This window comes from Wolffia australiana, chromosome 14 (assembly GCF_029677425.1).
Source record: "Wolffia australiana isolate 7733 chromosome 14, ASM2967742v1".
NCBI lineage: Eukaryota > Viridiplantae > Streptophyta > Magnoliopsida > Alismatales > Araceae > Wolffia > Wolffia australiana.
The window spans coordinates 14,944,618-14,968,763 of record NC_135848.1 but is presented as its reverse complement, the minus strand read 5'-3'; the positions used below and the strand labels follow the sequence as shown (position 1 = coordinate 14,968,763).

At 39.1% G+C, this 24,146-nt stretch overlaps 2 protein-coding genes and 1 pseudogene across 4 annotated transcripts; 2 read left to right on the top strand and 1 right to left on the bottom strand.

Annotated features, from left to right (window-relative positions):
• The first annotated feature begins 778 nt into the window (after nucleotides 1-778).
• LOC144711614 (plant/protein (DUF668)) lies at nucleotides 779-2,690 on the top strand. The gene has a single exon (XM_078585598.1). It carries the CDS (start codon nucleotides 1,069-1,071, stop codon nucleotides 2,524-2,526), a length of 1,458 nt encoding a protein of 485 aa, XP_078441724.1. The 5' UTR covers nucleotides 779-1,068; the 3' UTR covers nucleotides 2,527-2,690.
• Nucleotides 2,691-4,986: 2,296 nt separating this feature from the next.
• On the top strand, nucleotides 4,987-7,082 carry LOC144711615 (AT-hook motif nuclear-localized protein 20 pseudogene; annotated as a pseudogene). Of its 2 annotated transcripts, none has more exons than XR_013583623.1 (2): nucleotides 4,987-5,854; nucleotides 5,994-7,082. The product of XR_013583623.1 is annotated as an AT-hook motif nuclear-localized protein 20 pseudogene, transcript variant X1 (transcript). The 2 variants fall into 2 exon arrangements; XR_013583624.1 differs by lacking the exon at nucleotides 4,987-5,854 and adding an exon at nucleotides 5,884-5,902 and having other exon boundaries at nucleotides 5,985-7,082.
• Nucleotides 7,083-13,626: 6,544 nt separating this feature from the next.
• Nucleotides 13,627-14,232, bottom strand: LOC144712516 (LOB domain-containing protein 29-like). Its single transcript, XM_078586808.1, has 2 exons — nucleotides 14,107-14,232; nucleotides 13,627-13,983 (listed from the first exon to the last, which is right to left on the bottom strand). The coding sequence occupies exons 1-2, from the start codon at nucleotides 14,230-14,232 to the stop codon at nucleotides 13,627-13,629; spliced, it is 483 nt and encodes a 160-aa protein (XP_078442934.1).
• Between the last annotated feature and the right edge of the window lie 9,914 nt (nucleotides 14,233-24,146).

Sequence of the window (24,146 nt, the reverse complement as noted above, 5' to 3'; positions counted from 1 at the left end):
AAGAGAGGAGAGAAAGAGGAGCGAGAGAAAGAGGAGAGAGAGGAGCGAAAGAAAGAGGAGAGAGAGAGGAGCGAAAGAAAGAGGAGAGAAAGAAAGAGGAGAGAGAGGAGCGAGAGAAAGAGGAGAGAGAGAGGAGCGAAAGAAAGAGGAGAGAGAGAGGAGCGAAAGAAAGAGGAGAGAAAGAAAGAGGTGAGAGAGAGGAGCGAAAGAAAGAGGAGAGCGAGAGGAGCGAAAGAAAGAGGAGAGAAAGAAAGAGGTGAGAGAGAGGAGAGAAAGAAAGAGGAGTGAGAGGAGAGAAAGAGTAGCGAAAGAATGAGGAGAGAGAGAGGAGAGAAAGAGGAGAGATAGAAGAGCGAAAGAGTGAGGAGAGAGACTGGAGCGATAGAGTAATAGAGAGTGGTGAGATTGGAGCAATAGAGAGGGGAGAGAGAGGAATGATCGAGGAGAGAGGAGAGAGAAAAAGGATGGAGGAGAGAGAGAGCTGTTATTGCTCCACTTGTAACTCTCGCATTTAAGACATGTGGTTGACAGAGGAAAAGGGATAGAAGGAAGATAGATGCATAGAGAGGTAACCTAGGAGAGAAGAGATGGGAGAAGATGAGAAGGTGCGAGAGACAGGGAAGAGAGCGGTATGGAGAGAAAACCGAGGAGAGAGACGGAAGCTCCAAAGAGGAAAAGTAGACGAGAAAGGAAAGAGGGGGAAAATGGGCAGTGAGAGAGAGGGAAACTAATGTGCTGGAAGATTGAGAGAGAGAGAAGAAAAGCCTAAGGCTAAGGAGGGGAAATTAGAGTCCGATTGCCTTCTCCTTGCCTTCTTTTCTTCTCTCCACTCGATCGCTGCCGCGGACATCCGCAAAACCTTAGACCCTTTTTCTGGGCATGCGGCGAAGCTTCTGGAGTGCTTCAAATCCTCGTCAAAGGGGCAGCGACGGCCCACAGTCCCTTCCTACGCCTTACCCCCCTGTCAAGATTCAAGCGAGGATGCTCTGGTTCTCTTCAGCTATCTGCAAATCAAGGGCGATGAGGACAAAGAACCTACCTTTGGTGCTTGGGACTCGTTAGAACGCCATGGTCGCAGAGCCCTGGACACCCAAAATGAGAAGGCAAGATTCTCGCACGGGCGGCGGCGGCGGCGGGGACGACGGCGTCGAGATCTCGCCGGGGCAGAACTTTGTGGGAATTCTCTCCTTCGAGATGGCCGGCGCCATGTCCAGAATCGTCCACCTCCACAGGTCTCTATCGCCCCCGGAGATCTCGCGCCTCCACGGCGAAGTCCTCAAATCCCACGGCGTGCGGACCCTCGTCTCTAGCGACGAAGCCCGCCTTCTAGAGCTCGTCGCGGCGGAGAAGCTCGTCGATTTGGACCGAGCCGCCGCCGTCGTCTCCCGCCTTGGCCGCCGCTGCCGCGACCCCGCCCTCGCTGGGTTCGAGCACGTCTACGCCGACCTCCTCTGCGGGCGCGCCGACGCCGGCAAGCTCGGCCTCCCGCCCAAAGACATAGACACCGCGGTCAAGAAGATGGACCGGCTAGTGACTGCCACCATGGGCCTGCACGCTGAGCTTGAAGCGCTTAACGAGCTCGAGCAAGGCTCGAGAAAATTCCTCCATGGCCACACCCATCTTAAGGAAGCCTACGAGCAGAAGATCCAACGGCAGCGGCGCGAGGTACGTCAGTTCCGGGATGTATCTCTCTGGAGCCAGACCTTTGACGGCGCTGTCAGCCTCATGGCGAGTGCCGTTTGCGCGGTTCACGCCAGGATAAGCCTCGTCTTCGGCGGCGCCGCCGATATTTCCCGTCGGCGGCGGCCCGTCGGGCGGCGGAGCAGCGATCTCTGCTCACTTGGCCAGAGGCTCCCTTGTGGGCCGTCGCCGGTGAGGCTTTTTACCCATTGCCTGAATCTCTCCAGCCCCGCCACCGAGGAGGAAGACGACGACGGGGGGAGAAGCAGTTCAGTCTCCAGCGGCCGAGACTGGCAGCGGACGGCGGCGCCGCGGAAGAACAGGCTGGCGGCGCAGGCCGGGGCGAGCACCGTGGGCGGCGCGGCTCTCGCGCTCCACTACGCCAACGTCATCGTTATCGTTGAGAAGTTCCTCAAGTACCCGAATCTCGTGGGAGAGGAAGCAAGGGACGATCTGTACCAGATGCTGCCGACGAGCTTGCGAAGCTCGCTGAGGAAGGCGCTCAGAGAGTACGTTAAGGAGCTCGCTATCTACGACGCGCCGGTGGCCCACGAATGGAGGGAACGGCTCGGGAAGGTGCTGGCCTGGCTCGGCCCCATGGCTCACGGCATGGTCCGATGGCAGACGGAGAGGAGCTTCGAGCAACAGCAGATGGGGCCGGGCGGAAGCGTTCTGCTCGTGCAGACGCTCTTCTTTGCCGACAGGGAGAAGACGGAGGCCGTTCTTTGCGAGCTCTTAGTGGGTTTGAACTACATCTGCCGCTACGAGCACCAGCAAAGCGCCCTTCTTGATTGCAACAGTAGCATCGGCTTTGAGGACTGCCTCGATTGGGATTCCCCGTTCTGAATTGCCCATTCTATGGCTGCGCGAGGAAGAAGAAGAGGCCTCTGTAAAGATTTGTATTTTTTTTTCCTTCTCTTCGTCTTCTTCGCCTTGTCAGATCGATCGTGGCGCTTGCTACATTGTTCTCGAGAGAAAAGGTAGTGTCTAGAGGGGGTGGATTCGATTGATTCGTCAGAAAAATTTTTTGGGTGTTCTTGTTTCGGAGGAGCCCGTGAAGAACCGAACCCGCGTCAAACACTTAGATTTTGAAGGCGGCAGTCGGCTGAAACGCCAGAAGATCTTTTCAGCGAAGTTTTACAGAGCGGAGACAGCAGGTCCCGGTACGTCAATGAATGGCGTCTGGCCTCAAATCCGATGTCAACGCTTTCCGGCGGCCAGCAATAATGCCTACAATAATACTTAACCTAATAAAAACCGTTTCTTCGCTCACTCCTTCTCGCCGTTAACTCCCATGGTAAGAGCAGCCGGGTTATCTTCTATGTCGACCCTGCTTACCTGGAAGACGAGAGAACAAGTACAGCAACCTTCTCATTAATGGGGGACCGTTGAGCATCATCTTAACATTCATTTCGGGTCCTTTTCCCCCTGTTTGTACTCGGACAAAGCCTCCTCCTCCATCCTCTCCACGTAGAAAAGCTGTGACCGTTTTGGCTGATCCATACAGGCCTTAGCTGGTAGCTCAGTGGGCCCTTTGAATAACGACTGCGGAAGCCCAGCGGGGGTCGGGGAGCTGCCACGGCAGCCTGTTATTGCTGTTCTTCTGCGATGGCCGGACGGGATTAATGGTGCATTCAATCGCCTCGCTTCTTCGCCGATGCAACCTCCTCGACGAGGTAATTCGGCCCCTGAGAACGGAGAAAATTGATTCAATACTCATCCTATGTGAACGGAGGCATTTCTCTCCGTTCCCGTTCAGATGTCAAGATGGACGACTGAAAACCATGAGAAACGTAAGAATGACGAGCTGCCATCCATCGACAAGCCTTAACTGGAGAAGAGACCAGATAGTACCCGCTCGGGGCAGTATCAAGATCTCAGTCAGTGTACGACGCTGTTCGCAGGAGCATCTCAGAGCGGCGGCTGCGAAAGATGTATGACGTCAACCAGACGGAGCTTGGTTCCTTTATTGCACCAGACGATGTAATGGCTGCATTGTGGAGGACCGCAACACAGTAACCATGGAAACTTTGTGTTATGGGCTGTCTGAGCTTTGACTAGTCTTGATATGATAGGGTTTCATGTTTTGAATAAGCTCAGTTGCTTTCATCTCTCTGGGTACGGCTCTTAAACCTACCATTTCATCCCACTAGTTACAATTCTTAGGTTTTCCTGGAAGTTTTTCTTTTTCCAAATAGGAACCGATATAATCTCGGCTTCAAGCGGGGGGGGAGGGGGGGGGGGGGGGGGGGATCATAGCAGTTAAATCTAAATATAGTTTTTTCATCATTATAAGTTGTCATCAATTCGGTTCCTTTTTCTTCCTGCATTTTATTAATTTATTTTGTCTTTCAATGTAGTTTGTACCTGCCGTTGCTTTCTATGCCTATTCTGCTGTCATCTACAATAATTTTACCTAGCATTATGGAAACCTGTAACCTCTGGTTTTGGGCATGGCGTTATTCCTGGAGAATATTTCTGGTCCCATTGGACAGAAAACAGGCGAGCTCAGGCCAGAAGAAAGAGTGCGCTAATGGCTATTTACAGATGCCCGCCGGTTGATCGTCCTCGCCGGGCCAATCTGCACAAACTCCACTTTCAGAACGATAAGCCTCTACTGTTCCTTTTGTCCCGTGGATCAATGCATGCCACAGCTGCTGAAATTCTTGTTGAAGATTCACATGATTGGTTAATACTCATCTCTACGACGACAAAATAATTTAATTATTATTTATAATAATATTATTATACTACGTCGTCGAGCTGGCGTCCGGTCAAAAGATAGAATTCGCTCACCTGTATGTCCACATGCCTCCATCCGCCCGGTGGGACGTCTTCCCAGCAAAATTTCAACTACAGTAATCTGCTGGCGATGGCCATAAAACAGCAGTATGCAATGCTTCACGTTAAGCCTCACCCTACCACAAGGTCGCATCGACATCTCTCTCTCTCTCTCTCTTTCAAACTCTCTCTCTTGCCACTGATGGTGGCTTCTCTTCGAATGCTTTTCACACCTACGGTCTTAGTCGCTGATAATTGTCAGATCAGAACATTACGTGAAGTCAATATTCATCTGTCAACGCCTGGATTTAACGCTGCGAAAATTCAAATACCAAATCGTTCCGTGTAAATGATTTTTTTGTTGCGGTTGAACTTGATTTTCTCGCTCCCACAGTTTTTTACTTCAAATCCAAAGGGGAAGTCAATGGCATGGGCTTGCTGCATAGTCGAAATCCCAAGTGGGTGATTATCTTATTTTGTAAAAGCTTTATCAGAAATGACAGGGACAGACCATTGACTTCTGTGCCTTGCTGTGGTGGTTCTCTCTCCGGTGGATGTGTAAGTCGGTCTTAGCAAAACGAGGTAACCTTTCATATTGACATTTCTTTTGCTGGGAAAACCATCCTCTCGATTCATCCGTCTTCTCGTTTTGATTCACACTTCTGCGAAAATCACCTCTCTCTCTCTCTCTCTCTCATTCTCTCTCTAACTACCTATCTTTCTCTGTCTATCTATCTACCTATCTTTCTCTCTATCTTTCTACCTTTCTCTCTATCTATCTCCAAATATTAACTTTGCATTAGAGTGGCCTTGCCACAACATCAATATGTAATAATCTAAACGTTGCCACCCTGTTCGTTGGGCAAAGTTAAACGAACGATCATCTCCGGCTGTTATCACCGCCAGTCCACCATCACATCTTATTAAATAACTTGAAGAGCTAAAGGTGAGAGCGAGGAGACGACGGCGCATCTTATAACTAGCCAAAAGAAGAGGCCATTGTCCGGCTTCTTCCTAACTTGCTTTTCTGCCTTTCAGGTCATGATTCCGTCTACAGTTTATCACCTTCTGTGAGCCAATGGAAAGTAGGACCAACAGGTTTTAGAGAAGGATCGGTTCAGAATCTTTCATGGATCGGTGCATCTCAGGTTCACCAGGTAGCTCCTGATTTCTGCATACACAAAGCAGAACAAGAGGGATCAGAAGAAAAAACCGCAAGGTTCCTTCAAGAAAATCGTCCCCTCCATGTTATGGAAGAATTTGGGACACCCGGCGGTCTTTTCTCCCGCTAACCCATTTGCCTACCTTTTCGAGGAAGCAGCGTACTATTCTCGTCTTCCTTCATCTCAGAACGCTTTGTAGAAGTCAAGCTGCAAGCCACAGCTTGAACCCGGTGAGGAGAATTCCAACCATCCAAAGAGCTTCATCTTGTTCTGGAAAAGTCTCCTCTTTATTCGCTTTCTACCTCGATTTCAAGATAGTCGACTTCATCTGAAACCCTAATTCGCCTGACGCGTTGAAAGTACTCGCAGAAAGGAGATGGCGAATCGGTGGTGGAGTGGGCAACTGGGGTTAGGCAGCGACGACCCGGGTCCATCAGGCGCCTCCAACTGCGAGCGCATGACCCAGGAGGAAAGCTCTCGAGAGTTCCACGACAACGATGTAGACAAGGAGCAAGGAGAGGAGCCCAAAGAGGGGGGCATTGAAGCCCCGTCACGGCGACCGCGCGGCCGGCCGCCGGGCTCAAAAAACAAACCCAAACCTCCCGTCTTCATCACCCGCGACAGCCCCAGCGCGCTCCGCAGCCAAGTAATGGAAGTCGCCGGCGGCGCCGACGTCGCCGAGTGCATTGCCCACTTCGCGCGCCGCCACCAGCGCGGCGTTTGCGTCCTCAGCGGCGCCGGTACCGTTGCTAACGTCACACTCCGCCAGCCCGCAGCGCCGGGGGCGGTGGTGGCGCTGCCGGGGAGGTTCGAGATACTATCTTTGACTGGGTCCTTCTTCCCTGGACCTGCGCTGCCGGGATCTTCACTAACAGTTTATTTAGCTGGAGGGGGAGGGCAAATCGTGGGGGGGCATGTTGCTGGTAGCTTGGTCGCCTCTGGCCCTGTCATGGTGGTAGCTGCGACCTTCATGAACGCTACTTTTGAGCGTTTGCCGCTGGAGAAAGAGGACGAAGACCCGGTTGCTGGTGCGGCCGGTCTTGGCATTGGTGGTCCGCGCGATCATTCATCACTTTCTATCTTCGATTTGCCCCAGAACTTACCAAACAGCAGCGGTCACCCACACCACGACGCGTTATCATGGCCTTCCTTTCGGCCTCCGTTTTAGAATTCCAGAATCTGTGGAAGGTTCATCTGGAATTCTGAATCATTACGGCGGATTCCGAGGTTTTTCTACGTCTTTTCTCTTTTTAAGTTGAAAATTTTCCAGCAACTTGTTCTCTCTAACTTCTCTTTATGGAACCGAAAGGAGACGCAGCAACAATCATATTCACTGCTGATTCTTTTGTAATTTCCTGAGCACGACAGCTGAATTCTCTGTTGGGCTTAATTTCCTTGTGTAATTGTATAGCATATGCTATCATTGATCCAATAAAGAGATTCACTTATGTTCTCTAAGGGGATCCTGACATTTTAAACGAGTAAGTGGGTCATTAATTTGTATGAAGATTTATATGATGGCATACTTGGAGTTATATACATCTGGGTTAACTCGCATCTTGCACATAAATAGAGGTCAAGTCCTTGGGACATCCAATTATCTTTGAGGTCAAGAAGACTCTATTGTACAGTCTCATAAGACTATTCTGTCCATGTTCTTGCGCTTAAAATGTTTATCACAGGACACAGCGATAGATGCACGTATGTTTTTGATTTAGTGGTTTCTTTCATCCGTAAGATTATGGTGCAAGGTTGAGTTCCGCATAATATATATCTATCATTTTTCAGACGAATGGAAATTGTCAATTCTCCGAGAAAAACGAGAAATTTGCTTTTCGAGCTTGTCGAGACCCAAACCTAGAGCTGACTAATCCTCCCATGATCGGAAGCATGCTTGCAATACCAGAACATACTTGTCATCCGATTTTTGCTTGATGTACTTTGTACAGAAGCTTCCAGTTCTTGGTTTCCTAGCAGCTGATGTGAAACATCAATAGCTGGGGCAACCTTCCGTTATTCCTAAGGGTAGTTCTTGGTTCAAAATTCTATAAGAGTGTAAAATTGTCTGACACTTCCGTCTCATGCAATCAAAATGCTTGCAACACTCACAGAGATAGCATCGCGCGTGCCGCTTTCTCATTATTTGATTTTGTGAATCGATAATCCTCTGACAAAGACCTAATTGTCTGCGCCAGAATACCAAGTTAATAAGACTTAAGAGCGGTGGATCACACCGGGAGGATCCAAGGTTTCGTTCTCTGTTTACACTTTATTCTTCGAAAATGTAGAACAGCATGCCGAACGCACACGCAGTAATAAATCAGCGTTTCAAGAGATGGAGAGAGAGAAAGATATACATATCAATTGCAAAGATAAATATGATGAATACTTACGGACCTTTTTACTTTGCATTATTAAGGATGAATCAATCAATTCTCGGAAGATGTAGAACATATTTGAGTTCATAGAAGTAGGTGATATTGAGGTGAAGTATTTTGAGTCAACAGGTGGTACTTGCTTTAAGTCTCTTAGAGTTATGGGAGCTCTTGCGAAAGCTCAACCTTATGACCCAAATACCAGCCCTTTGTGTCGGCTTCAGGAGAAACTTAATCATGTTTAGTCTTTCCTAAGTTATCTCATCATTTTAATCAGGAGAGACAGCCAACACACTGAACCAAACATTTAATGAAATGTCTTGATACAAAAGTAAAGAAATTGAATCACTTTAGCGAGATTAAACATAAAATATACAATAATTCATATCATCCAATTAGAAAAGTCAAACTCTTATTTGGAGAAAGTACACGTAACCTGGTACCGTAGATGATAATGCAATGAGCTCAGCAATTTAAGAGATCATTAAGAGATGTTTCTTTCATTATCGTCCATTATTGAGCAATCATAGAACCAAAGGATCTTTTGTCAATTTAAAGCGACCAAGCGATATCTTTTATACTGCTCCAACAAATGACCCAAATCAAGTGGCAATATGGAGTGTAGAAATTATATGAATTTTTTTTTACATTTTTAATTTATTTTCATATGTTATAATACCCATATTTATGCATCATCTATGTTAAATGATAGATTATCATTTATCTAAGATATATTATCATTAATCTTGCATTAACATTATGATTTTTATTTTTATTATTTCATAATACTTTACTCAAAGTATAATACATGAAAGACAACGCAAAAAATCATCTTTAGACTTTTGTAGCTTTTATTTGCAGAGGAATGATATATTTAAGACGGAATATATATTTTGAAGATTAATTATATTTCCAGAATATTTGGCGTGATCTGTATATTGGGCCACAAGGCAGGCAAATAGAAGAGGGTCAACAGGCCAGCAGAGAGAATTAATGGGCCAGTAGGGTGGGTGAATAGAATAGTTTGTGGTCTGCAAATGAAAGGGGTGACCGGGCCGGTGGTGGAGTACTCTAGGCTACATGTAGAGTAGGCTACTGGACTAAGGATATAGGCCCAGCATTGTCAGGTTAATGGGTTGGCGAAAGTTGACACTATTGGCCTGTAGAACAAGCTTCACAGTTAAATCGTTCTGCTTGATGCAGCCCATAAGAAGAGATCGAATGGTAAAAATTCAAAGGGCCATCGTTGGACGATCCTCTACAAACACAGCCTATCCTGTCTGTCTGATAAGTATTGAAAGGTTAGCTCCATTTCCTTGAAATGAAGTGTATTTCTCCCTTTTATTCATTATCAATGATCGACTGAGACAGTATAGGAGGATGTAAAGAAAACAAATCACTGTTCTTGTACTAAATCAAAACTGAGATCCTTGCAAATTCAATGGTAGCAAAATCTTTGAACTCCTGAAGAGATTCAAGAGAAATCTCTGCCATAACTCTAAGATTTCCATTTGGATTTCAAAATTAAAGCGATGGATCTATCATACAAAGGATCGATAAGGCATGAAACCAGGTTAGGCAGTAGTTTACCCTTCATCTAGGATCAATTTTCACTTTTAGTATACAATAAGTTAGATTAGATTCGCTGACTAATCCTGGAGTTCACCATATTTCCATCATTTTGACCTTTCTGCCAGGCACAGTATTGAATCCATTGTATCGTCATCCCTAATCATGTCAGCATCTTCCCACCTGAAAAGTTTGTGCCCTGTGAATAACTTTGCCTCACTGTGGTAGAATTTTGTGATTTATTGAAGTAAATTTGGGCGTACAATTTCAAACTTTGGTCTCAATGATAAGCCTGGAGTGAGGTTAATCACATTTTAATCCATTGCTAGAAGCCATTTCAGGGGAGATTCAATCTTCAAATCTTTGTTTCTCATATATTCTCACCCTTAATCCTGTGTCTTCAAAAAAAATTATGATCCAAGTAATTTGTTTGGTCTGAACCTGGAAGAAAAGTTTACTTCAGACCTATTCTCTTTCAAATAAACTGAATTAACTTGCATTTTTTTCTTTTTAATTTAGAAAATGATAGCATTAGAGACATAAATTTAATTATTTTTTATTTTCTCAAAAGTATATACAACATAGTAGGATTAATTCGAATAAAAATTAGTTAAAAAATGTGTAAAAATATTTATTAATAACTTGGTTTTTTGTTTATTGGAAACTAAAGTTTACCATTCAGAAAGTTTCTAAATTAAATTAGAACTTATCTGAGGGCATTTCTAGAAGCAAACAGTTTTAACTCACATGTCCACTTTCCCCTTTATTTAATATATTTATTTATGAAGTTTATTTTTCAATATTTATTTATTATTTATCATAAATATTTGGATTATATAAAAAACAAAACAAAAATTTAAGAAAAATTATGTAGAGCATTATTTAATGGTCAAATTTTTGATTTATTTTTTTCAAATAATTTTATTTTTATCTTTATTTTTTGGCTAGAAATACAATAAATTATTATATTTGGGATTGAATCATCTTTGCCCTATACCTAAGACAGAATACCACGGAAATCACACAAATATACGTTTGGACATATAAAACGTTCGTATATTCTTGACTTCATGGAGACTAATGTAGGAATTAAAAACTGTATCATATATATATTTTTTATAGAATTGCCCAAGGTCCTTGAAGCTTCTACTAGCTGAGATAGAGGTCAAATAGATGCGATCACCACCTTTGTTCTTAATCAATACTGTGACAGAGAAGGTTAAAGACCACATCTGACTTCTGTTCTAATCATCCTCTACCCTAAAGTTTCCATCTTATGCAACTCCCAAGGAAGTTAGTCCAAGACATACACAAATGGATCAGAACCATAGAGCACTAGATATGCATGAGATGAAGAGGTTGATGGATCACTCCACACCTATCAGCATTAGACCAAAGCATCAACTTCTAAATTAACTTACACTCTATGAATGAGCCTATGTGCCTATCTTCCACCGTCTACCTTTTGGATAACCATACAAACACATTTCACTATGTTTTTTAGAACCAGTTTTCAAACATCCCAGTAGAAACCTTAACAATAGTGCTTGCATTCACTCTCAAGGATAAAACTTTAGTGATTTATGAAACTTTCTCTTGAGTTAAGCCATTGGGGGAAAGGGCATCTGAGATCTTAAAAGTATTAATAATCAGTGGGAAAGATTCATGTTTTAGAATATTGATTTTTGAAAAATAATGAGAAAGGGAAGACCCAAGGAAGCATAAATCACTAGAGATATAATTGGTATCAGATTCAGGGATATCTTTATTGAAAATGGATGAGGACTTAGAGACAACTTTGAAAGTATTAAAAGTAAAATCAATAGGGGGGTGAAAACCTGTAATTCAGGTTTTAGACTTTTCAAATGGGGTTGAGAGAGTATCCAAGGGGTATTTTCAAACGTGAGTATCTATGTTTGAGAATGTATTTTATTTGAGGCTCTTATGTTGCAGAAGTTGAAAATTTTGAGAAAGAATCAATATTTTTTTGTTGGCCTCTTACAATAAAAAACACTCATAAAAAATCAAATATTTGACAAATGTTTCTTTTTCAAATACAGTTTGTAAATCAAATAACTATATCTTCTGTTAAAAATGTAGATTTAGACAATCTTAAGGAGTTGAGAGAGTATCCGAGGGGTATTCTCAAACGTGTATATATATTTGAGAATGTTATTTTATTTTAAACTTCTTTTTGCAGAAGTTGGAACATTTGAGAAAGCACCAATATTTTTTTGGTTGGTCCTCTTAAAATAAACAATACTAAGAAAAATTTTAACAAATGTTTATTTGTAAAATATATTTTGTAAATCAAATAAATATATATTCTAGTAAAAATATAGATTTAAACAATCCTACATAGTTTTAAGGAAAAAAGGGTCTTTAGTCTATTTTCTATAAAATATAGTTTCCATGATAATCAGAATATGTTCGGTATGCCTGACACAATACGTGTTTAAAATAATTTATCTTTCTCAAACGGAAAAATGTTTCAATAAATAATTTAGGCATAAAATTCATGTTTTGATCAGATTGATGGAAATATATGGCCTGAATCTTAATTGCATATTCCATATCATAGTCATCATATTTTAGTTTATGTTGAACAAGGAATTATATGAACATTCAAATCTGTGAGGATATAATAAACATATTTTTAAGGAAATTTCTGATTTATAATTGATTATCCTAAACATTCATATTTGTGTGTTATTTCACAAGGGGTACCAAATATCCATATAAGTTAGCACTATTTATTATTTCTCATCTGATGGGGATGGTTATCCCAAGAAACCTTTGTGTGGAGACATTAAGGGATAATCAATTAGGAAAATGAATTTTATATATGAACCCTTCGATGATATGCAAAATAAATATCAACTGAGTGATTCTTAGACCTCAGAGACCTAGGACATCTTGTGGGCACACACCTATGTTCAGATCATCGCCTATGAAATCCTAATAGTAGGACTCTAGACAATCATACTTCACTTATAGTAAAAGTCAACAAGGTGATTGTATGTTTGAGGTGGGGTTCTCCATGTTTGAAAATAAAGGAAACACCCTGTGGGATGATGATGCAATGAAAATTTTTGCAAAGTTAGAAAAAAAGAGAGCTTTTCAATGATTTTCCGTTGCATTAAATTGGATGAAAAGACAAGGCTTGAAATTCGATAATATCCTTCCTCATGCAAATGGTGTTCAAGAGATGAGGATTAGATGTACATAGTAAGCACTAATAAACAGGCTACATAAATAGATGATCAAATTCCTTTTACCTTCTGAAGCATGCTCTAAAGCTTCCAACCAAATGAATTAGGATAACAAATACTTAATTGGGTCAAGTGCACATGCTTCATATTGTTAAATCATAGCTCTTTAAAATAACATTTACATTTTTAATTTTTCGTTTATTCATATGCATGATAGTTTTAAAAAAATAGTCTAAAATCTATCCAAATTAAAAGGTGTTCTTGTATTGTGTCAACCTATTAAGTTAAAAAAGGAAATTCAAAATATACTGGCCCGAAAATAATATTTTAATACGTCATGGTTTAGTCAAAGCTAAAAGAAATGAAATGCCATTTTGTTTAAAATTTTGTGGATAATTTCCATTTTGGATACATCAAAAATGTATATTTCATACACGTTTCAAAATTTATTCAGCGCTCTACAACTTTATAATAATTTTTTAGATGATATACGGAGAAATAATCATTGGGCATTTGGAATGAGATAATTTTGTTGATATGGGGTCTCGTCCGTCCAGGGGCTTAAGAACTATTAGCGGGTTTAGTTCCGCCATCTGAGTTCGGCGCCCGATTTCTAACTCAAGTACAGCTGAATTAAAATTTCTATAACATATTAGTTTACACGACAACAAATCCATTGTACTTGAAGACTATAAACTATTGCAAAATAAAAAATAATGCGACTCAAACCTCCACGACGTTTAAGAAATGGACTGCCAAAGGGACATACAATACAAGAGAACATTAATTTCTAGCTGGGTAGATCCATCCTCATCTTCTTCATCTCCGATGAGGGCGTTAATCTCATCAGATAGGTTGGAGATAGGTAGTAGCAGCGGATGGGAGGTCATCCACGTTTGATTTCCTCCCATTTACATGCTTGTCGAGGCAGGAAAATCCATCATCGTCAGCCAAGTGAAAGCGCATGTCAGCCTCATTCACATATTTGTTCTCCACCACGTCGCCAGAGTAGAACTGCGAACAGCTGCCGCTCTCATCATTTCGATTGTAATCCAAAGTCCGCATCACCTTCATGTCGTTCCCAGAAGACATGCAGATCTGATCTTGTTTCTGGTATGAAGGGAATGACATGGAGAAACCTGAGGCATAGCTTCCCGCCGACTGCGCCATAAGGGATGCAAGTTGGGCTTGAAGGTTGGCCACCTGCAACCAATTCAGTATCATGTTAACCATTTTTCAACCAACATAGTTCAAATGATCAGGTATATGACCTAAATACCATACTAGATGTTGATCATTGAGCCTAAGAAGATAACGATGACGAACACATCTTTGTTGCTTTAGCGCGAAGATACGAGAAATGCAGCTGTATACAGGGTCTTGTAGCCTGGCCTGAGCCTTGTAAGAGATTGTGACTGCGGCTTCCCAGCGGTCAGGTTGAGGAAACTTCATGAATGGCAGCGAAGTGGGTGGCCCCTTGCTCGTGGCAAAATTAAGGCGCGAACACACAACCTTTCACGCACTTCCTCCTCAAGAACCTACAAGCACCACAGGGAGACCTGAAGCCAGTCATCTGTGCCAACTATCCCTCACAATCCATCTTGCTATGTCTCTCTTCTCAGAGTGGCAGTATATAGAGGGAAGGAGATCAGACATTATGAAATATATGTTTTCTCTGTCACCCACATCGCCTGCAAATGTTGTTTTGTTTTCCTTACTCATACACATACGCCGTCGTTCCTTTAAAAATAGAATTGAAATGACCAATCGGGCGAAGATCAGTGACACCCCCAATGTGTTCTCTTTTGCAGAGCTGCTAATCATTTAAGAGGCCAGAATACTTTACTACTTATATCGTGATTCAGAGGCACATATACCACTTGTCCATTGCATGATATAAATTACACATTTGATGGAGAGAAAAAGATGAGTTCTCTGATTTTAACTCTTCCATTTCACACATCCCTCTTCTGCAATCTTAGTAGTATTTTAGCCTTCATGTCCTGCATGTTTCAATGGACAACTCTACTGACTAGCTTTCTTCAATTGCATCAGTCAAATCAGCTGATTCTTGCCATTTCCGTTCAGGAGTCTTTTAACTCGATTGGACTGAACATCGACACCAGCGAAGAGATTCGGTGGCCTTGGATTGCCGCTCTGACACAAGTGATAGGTCAGCCTTGAGTTGATCATTATGGTACAGAGCATTAGAGCAGCGGGCGACTGTCTGCATGAAAAATCGGCACCGAATTAGATGCTAATCACAGAAAGTAATTGATAACATGCATCTTTAGTGCCTTATATTATAATATTTATGCGTATTTATGCATTAAATTACTCATATTTGCATGTTATCAAGCTTAAAATGATTAAATCTATTTTTAGAACAAATTTCTGAAATTTTTCTATATTTTAGGATTTTTCTAATAGTATATTCTAAAAGAATATAATTTTTGAGAAAGAATATGATTTTTATGGAATTTTTGGATATTAAATTTGGAAAGATATGATTTTTCTGATTCAAAAAATATATTTATACGTATTTTTTGGGCTTTTATTTGATTTAATATGAAATTTTAAGTATTTTGGTTTTTTTTATGGCATAGTGTGACGTGGCGTGCGGATGCGCCGCCACATCAGCATTGAGAAAGAGATTTTTTCTTTGTTTTTTGTCCTTTTGACATGTACATGTGGCACGGAATATGAAAAGTCACGGAATACGAAAAGCCACGGAATACGAAAAGCCATGGAATATGAAAAGCCACGGAATACAAAAAGGCATGGAATATGAAAAGCCACGGAATACAAAAAGCCACAGAATACCAAGTTCTTTGACTTCTTAACAGGCACAAACTGATGACATTGATGAAGAGAGAGAAGAAATTAAAGGCTAGGATTGCTTCAACTTCCAACGGCCATAACTTTTCATCTTCCCCTCCTCTTTCTCTCCATACCCTCTAATCTATAAATAGAGGCCTGGATCATTGTAAAAACGATCTTGAACTTGCTTCCCACTTTTGTAGGCTGATTGAAAGAGAGTGAGTTTTGAGATCCATCAAGAGTGTTCTTAGTGTCTTGGGTGTGTGGAAGAGACAAAAGAGAAGAGGGGGAGCTTACCGGCACTCGCAAATCGCCGTGATCCTGGCAGAACGTAAGGATCTAAGGTAAGTGTCTTCGCCTTACGTTGTTTCTCTCCCAACATCATCGTTATCATAGTTATAGTTTTTTATTTATCAATGTTTCATTTATCACTTCACTCACTTACGTCCCCACTCTCTCATCTCTCCATCCTTGCCATCGTACCATTCCATATCCAACCACTATCCTCGTTCATACCACAGTTCATTATCGTGTCCGTCACAATCACTTACTCTTTTATTTAAGTTAAATTAACATATAAATTAAGTACTTCTTAATCGATATCACTCGCTCATATCCTTGAATTGTGTTTTTGTCGATCGCTCATTGATCATCACTAGTTTAAGAAAGTAATTCCTTAATCATCGTTCCCTGTGGAGACGATCCGTACTCATCACTAACTACGTATTTTCAAGTACGGTCAAATATATTTTATTGAATAATCTCAATCACCAACGACGAATTTTAACCCTAAAATTGAGATTATCAGTAATGACCCCTTCAATGACAGCAAGTGCCAATATAATATGGGAATGAGAGATGAGTATCTATCTGGACTGAGAAGACGAAACAAAGAAACATGGATGTGTAAAATATAAATAGAGAGAGGAAGATAGAAAGAAAGAGACTCGAATGAAGAGAAAATGGGAAGAGATAAATTAACCGATAGAGTTCGATGGTTAGAGAGGTAAGAGGATAAGCCAGAGTAACGTCATAAATATATGGGCTCGGCAATTTCTTTAATATAATAAAATGATTGATTTTTACATTCGGTAAATCTTATAAGCCTTTGATTGATTAGCCATGGAGGAGGTAGACCTTTGAAGATAAGGAGAAACAGCATGCACCATTATTTTTTTCTTACTGAAGGGAGAACGGCTGCGAGCTAAGTGTGTCGAATCAAAACATATACACTTCTTCCATCTCTCTCTGCATTCCGCTCTTGTTTTATTTGCTCAAGACTGACAGAGAACTCTCATGCATAAAGGATGGATTTTTGGGCAGAGGAGAGTTTGACCATCCTTATTTGATCATGATATTTTACAATTGGTTGTCTTTAGTCCCCGTCAAGTCATAAGGCCGAAAAGAGTGGCAAGTGCGGGGGCGGTAGACGTGGCGACAAGTATTTACTAATGTTCTACAGTTGGCTCGGCTCCACTTTAAAGAAAGCCCTTTGGCCCTGACACAGGCCATAGTTGTGACTGGTGACAGTACTTCTTTGGCATGTGCCTAATCCTTGGCCAAACACCGATAGCCAGCCGATCTTGCAGGCAAGCCAAGATTCTTGGGGGGAAAGGGGCACGCTACGGGAGAGGAGGGATTTACGGTAAAAATGGTGGCCTTAATTTTTGAGCAAGAATTCCCATGAAAACATAAATGATGAATATGGTGCTACCAGAATCAGAGTAGGATAATCTTACTGTCATTGATATCCCATAACGATAGGAGATACTGAAAGCCCTGGATCCGTACTGGTATAACGGTATAGTTCATTTGATGGCGAAAACAAGCGATATCTATAATTCAGCAAATAACATATAATGTGAATCATAACATATATTACTCTGTACAGCTTATGACATTAAATTTAACTGATCTCTCAGTATCAGTAGGATTGTGAAAAATAAAAACAGTGAGTTGAATTACCAAATTTACTTCCTACGCTCAATAATTTATTTAGAATAATGATCCACATTCGTCAGTAAGTAATTTAATTCATACTAAGCCAGAATTTCTGATCAGTTTAAAGCAACCGCTCCTCCTCTAATCTCAGGATACTCCTTTCGAAAACTTTATTCGAGTTACTAAAAAATGGTATGAATCTTTTTGACTTTGTTACACAAAATTTTGATGTGCATGTGATGAACACAAAATTTTGATGTACACAAAATATTTTTTAATTTTTATTCTCACAAAATATATATATTCAGAAGAGTGGATTGGTCATACTTCATTGAAAAAGTGAGTTAAATTTGTGTAGAGTACAAATTTATTTAAGGGAGAAATGATAATGCATTAAGATCTTACTCTCACACTCCTTACACTCTTCTATTTAGTGAAACCCATGGCTGGTTGTGAGGATGGTAGTTTTAAGATTCGACTGTGAAGTTTCTCTTCAAAATGGGTCGATCTCCATCAATACGTTTAGCCAGATCCAATATTTATGCAAACTCAACCAAGAAAATCGTGTTAGTTATATTTCAACAGAACTGTTCCTAAACCCAAACATTTTGAGAGATATGATTTTGAATATTGACACCTATCACCCGCATAATCATTTTCAGAGATGATTCACATTATTGACTCATGTCAATGCTTCCTTGATGGTGTAGAAAAAAATGGCAGCCGAGTGGATGAAAAATCCTAACATAATGGATATCAAATCGGGACGCGATAAGCCTTGTCCTGGAACAAGGATCTTAGTAAGAGTAGGATAGACGGAGCTAGAAAGTTAGAAAAAGAAAACAAGAGTGACTTTTACTCTTTTGTTTGCATGAACATCTTTTGTGTGCATGAACAAGCTGAAGAGATCATTAATATAAAACCATTTGGCTACTTTTACTCAAATTTTCTGGTAAACGTCAGGTCAAAGAATTTAGTTTTCTGATAAAATTTTATTAAGAATAATGGAATCTGGATTTGAATAAGGTACAATGACGTCAATATATATTTACATGAACTGAGTAAAATTTCAATATGTCAGCGCCATGATTTATTCTCTTCCCCCTTTAAATGTTTTATATAATTAGGAGGCTTTGGAATTATAAAATAATTTTCATATCTTCTGTTCTGATCAGTATATTTTTGGATTATCTACTGATCTTTTAAAAATAAATAACTTTATTTTACTCTATGAGAATAGGTTAAATGATGGTACATCCTTTTAGGATTACAATTTTATTCCTGGGTAGAAATTTACAGTTTTTTTGCATAATTTTATCCTTTAGGGGGGAATTCATAGAGAAAAAATATTGCATATTTATTTAAAATATGTGATGAATATTTCCGTGAAGTTTAGGAAAGTTATAAAGATATGACAATAAATTCCCACATCATGCAATTGAATCTTATCTGTAGGGCTAATTGTTTACGATGGTCTGACAGGTGCTCTTAGAAGTAAAATGGATTTGGCTACAGGAGTATGATTTGATTCTGCTTATGAGCATGAATTCAATGATCTACAGTAAAAATAATGAAACATGACCCACCTTATTCAGGTTCAAGGCAGAATGGGAAGAGCATGAATCAAAGACATGCCACATTTCTTGTATTTGGAAAAATAATAAAGACTCAACAATATAAACAGAATCATAGTTTGTGTTTACCTCTCTTGAAATTTATTTTTTTAAGTTTCATCATCAATATCAGCTTTTACATTGATGTACCTTAAACCTTGAAACAAATAAGAAAATTCTCCACTTATACTTCATTCATTCCTTTCCATTCAAATAAATGAATTACCTTGAAATATTATCTATCATAAATCGTACCATTTTATCATACTCGTATATTTTTTTCCTCTTAGAAGTCCTACCATTGAATATGTTAGAACAAACAATGCGAAAACAAATATGAATTAGGATTCCAATTGATATTTTTCAAAAATATATTAAGTTTTTAAATTCAGTTATTATATTCACAGATTAATGCTCACCACTCTTCTAACTTTGAGACAAATATTTATGTTAGTTCACGAACCAAAATCATTGGTTCCTTAATCTGCATGAAATAATTCAATACAATTCTGTGTATTGCCAAAACTAACACATCATTCAAGTTACAGATATAATATGTGTGTATCTCATGACGCTATTCATAAAATATCTGGTATAGATGCTTGTTCAGCTCCTTACTCCACTTGGTGTCGCCGGGTCTCTAAATGTACCACAACTTCAATATTCTTCTAAGCCTATCTAACATAACTCTTCCTAATCCTGTACTTCAACCTGAAACTTCACTACATTAGTATCTTGCATCATATGTCAAAACCTTCTCTTTAATGTTTAAAATATTTTTCAAAAAACAGCTAAATGATTTACATTTCAGATAAAATTATTTCCTGATGTAGTCAAGTCAAGGTTTTATAGATACTTCTCAAATATATAATTCAATAAAAACATTATTTTAAAATATTCACAATTATGTGGATGTCTCTATTTCACAAATAGAAGCCCTAAAACATTTAGTGCAAGTATAGATAGTTCATTTTTAAGTACATAATATTTTTGCATATTTCGAATAGTCTGGATAGTTGATGAACTCAAATCTTGGTGTTAATTTTTCATTGATATTTGAGTTATTAATCATAATTTATAAACATTTTTTTACAAAATAGTTTGACTAGTTAGTGATGAGCAAGCTTTGTCTCTACAGGAAACATATAGTAAGATTAAAATAGTCTTTAAATGATAATTCAAGAGGGATGAGAGGAGATACATATAAAATACGCAACTGTGATATGATCAATAAAAGGGTTTTGAGAGGGATTGCAATCAAAGATGAAGATAAGGATGTAGATCTAACTAAAGGAATGTGTAGGCGATAAATCCATGTAAGCAAAGAGTCTAAGCTTAGATCCCTGTGTTCTACTGAGATCAAGGCATTTTCCTGTTGTAGATCAGCATCCCCACTTCTCTGTTGATCTTTCCCGATCATTCAAAACACCAAGAACATCTTTATGGACCGTCAAATTCCTCACTCACTTTTCATCTGCCTATCTAAGAGAAAGTGATTTCAAAGATGGTTTTTGAAAACTTTAAGGCTTTATTGATAGAGCCAACCATAGAGATCAAAAGAGGTAGAAAAATTAAAGCTAGGATCAAAATTTCAACCCATAACTCCTTTTGGATTGTCAGATATTGAGATTTTAGTTTAGATCATTCTCAACCCTCTAACTTGCTCTGTCCTCCAATTTTCATGCTCCCCCAATTATAGAAGACCAGAAAAGTCAAATAGTCACTAAATAATTCCACAAAACAGATATCAACTCATAAAAATTATATAAAATATTTTTTGAATTTCAAAAGGGATAAATCTTCAAATATGAAGCTAAAATATTCAAGAAAAATCAAATTTGACTCAAAAAATTATGTTCTTTCAGAATATGATGTCATAAAAAATTTAAAATATTGTAATTTGATACATTTCAAAATATGATGTCATAAAATCTATTAAAATATTAAAATTTGATAAATTAAAATACCATTCTAGAAAAAAATTTAATCATTTTAGGCTTGATAACGAAAATGTGTGTTCTGAATAGTTCAGTTTTAAGAACTTTATGCCTTTAAATATTTATCTTAGTATTGATATGTAATTTTTATTAGAAGTTGAAGAAAATTAGAAGGTTCATTGAGTTATTTACAAAGAGTTTTGAAAATTTTGAAGAAAAATATTTTCATAGAGATAAAATCAGAAACATAGATATCAGTAATTTCTATAATTTCATAAAAAATAATTTCAAATATATTTTAACTTGAGAATGCCTCTAGAAAATTTCTTTTGTAATATGGAATTCTTCAGTAGCGAATTTTACTTTAAATCTGGTTAAAATCAGTAAAAAATGTGGATTTTAAATATTTATCTTTTTGTCATTAAACCATCAAACTTTGAGGATATGCCTTCATTATTTAATTCAGTTAAAATCAGATATAAAGCCTTCATTCATTACTGTACATTATTGAGGTAAATTTATGAATAAATAATGATGACAATCACAAAAAGGCTTGAAATTGAATTTATCAAGAAATTGAGAAGGAATTTGAATTCTATTTACAAGAAAAATCAATAATGAATTTGAATTAAATTTAGCAGAAAGAACATAAGACTTTAGCTCAAAATAACAGAGAAAGTGAAATTATTTTAAAATTAAACCACATATGAATTTGGAATATTTTTAGCAAAAAATCTTAGAATCGTTTTAGTTTAGGATCTCGTCTTGTTTGTCCAAAAAATACACAAATATTTTAAAGTCAAGATTGTATAAAAATTGAAATCTAATATATACAAAATAAAAAGCGAGCAATTTATAATTTAAGAAGACAATATCAGTAAGACCAGTATAAATGATTTTAAGGTCAAGATTTAAATAAGTAGGTCCATGAATTCATAACTGTGGATTGTGAGAGAGCATAAATATATTTCTAATTTAAAATTAAGTGTTTTGAGAATATGAAAATTTTCAAAAAATGCACTTGCACAGAGAGAATTTCAAACATTTAATTAAAGAAATTTGAGATTCCAATGTTATAGAAAGACATGTCTAATTAATTTTTATAAAATGTCACAGAGTAATATAAGAGATAAATTTGAAATCACGTTAGACTTAAAATCGATGTCAAAAACCTGTTTAGCCTTTTAGTGATGTATTTCGGAAATAAAATATTATTTCAACTGCCAAAAACAAGAATTATGAAATCAAATTCGAAGCCATAAAACTTACAACGAACTTAATTATGTCAACAAGACACAAGTGATCAACCAAAAATATTTTTTAATCAAACCATAAATTTGATTAAAGAATGAATTCGAATTCATACTTGTCTTATAGTTCAAGTTTCATTTGATTTAAATATGATATGTGGGGTCAAAAATATATTCAAACTGGGATTTGTTTAAATTTTGTCTCCCAATTTTAATTATTTGTATACATTTTTTCTATTTAGCTAATTTTAAAAGATGTACTTTGAACTGATCTGATAATCAAGTTACAAGAAAGACAAATTTTGAGTAATTCAAACTTTCTTAGTGTAATTAACTTCATTTTTTTGGGGATTTTATCCCACGACAGGCAACCAAAATGATTAAACATCTTTCATTTTCTCAATCAATCATGATTTTTATGATTCTCGACCCCATATTTCATAAAAACTAATTAGGACAATTCAAGGATTTGAACCATAAATATCTACTTATGAGTATCCAATTAGTAAAATTTTCACTAATAGACTGAATAACTAGTTAATGTGAGCCAGATGTTTTATTTATTTATTTTTCTTTAATTAAATAGTAGTATCACTATGAAATAGGGATCGGGGATTCGGACAGATCGTTCGAATGTTCAATCGGATCGGGCATTCGAACGAACGAATCCGAATACCGATCTGTCCACTTCAGATCTGATCCAAACACGATCTGCACGTCTGTTCGGATCGGATTTTTCAAACGAGCTTGCTGTTCGGATTGAATGTTCAAATAAGATCCGATTCGAACACGTTGTTCGAATCAGATCGAATCGAATGTTCGAATCTGCCGGCGCCAGCGGGCGTAAGCTGTGCCCAGCACCGGCCAGTGACCGCCAGCGGCCAGCGCCGGCCAGCGGCACCCAAAAGCCGGCCATCTGCCACCAACGCAGGCCAGCGGCCGCCCAGCTCCGGCTAGTGGCCGCTAGTTATGGCCAGCGGCCGCCAGCTCTGGCCAGCACCGCCAGCTCTGGCCAGCACCGCCAACTCCGGCCAGTGGATGCCCAGCGCCAGCCAGCGGCCGCCAGCTCCGGCCAGCGGTCCCCAGCCTCGGCCAGGGAATGTCGTCGACCACTAGCGGCGGCCAGCCAACGGACGCCAGCGACCACCAGCGGCGGCCAGCCAATGACCGCCATTGGCACCAGCGGCTGTCGGCTAGTGGCCCCCAGTGGCGGATGCCAGCGGCTGCCAGCGAGAAAGTCGTTGGTGGTCGCTGGCACCACTGGCCATTTGCTCAAAATTGTTCGAACTTGTTCAAACAAAGTCGAACAAATGGCAATCGAACATGAACAACCCAATTAGCTCCTTCGAAACTTTCGATCAAACACAAACAAAGGGTCTGTTCGATCGAACACAAAGAAAGGGTCTGTTTGATCAAAAAATTTGAACAGATTGTTCAAATCGGCATTTGTTCGTTCGAATCTGTTGATCAAGATTCAAACGATCCGATCCGATCTGATCCGATCCCCGATGCCTACTATGAAACTTATAAATTCAGGTAAATAAAGTCATGAAATCCCACCTAAAATAAAAAAATAAAGTTTTTATTTTTTGAATCTGGTGTCAATAAATATATTTTCAACATTAATAATTAAATAATCGATAGAAATGAACAAATGCCCTATCATTGAATAATCAATGATTTAAAATCCATGATTATTGATATTTAATAATTTATTATTTTAGAATTATTCTAGAGTTTTATTAATTAGAAGCTCATAAATTTGAATTTAGAAGCTTCTTTGCTGTTGGAGGATAAATGCTGGA

Coding starts and splice junctions, on each gene's coding strand:
- LOC144711614 (XM_078585598.1), top strand. CDS start 1,069: ATGGTCGCAGAGCCCTGGACACCCAAAATGAGAAGGCAAGATTCTCGC.
- LOC144712516 (XM_078586808.1), bottom strand. CDS start 14,232: ATGAAGTTTCCTCAACCTGACCGCTGGGAAGCCGCAGTCACAATCTCT. Junction 13,984..14,106: donor CGCTAAAGCAACAAAGATGT/GTTCGTCATCGT, acceptor AATTGGTTGCAG/GTGGCCAACCTTCAAGCCCA.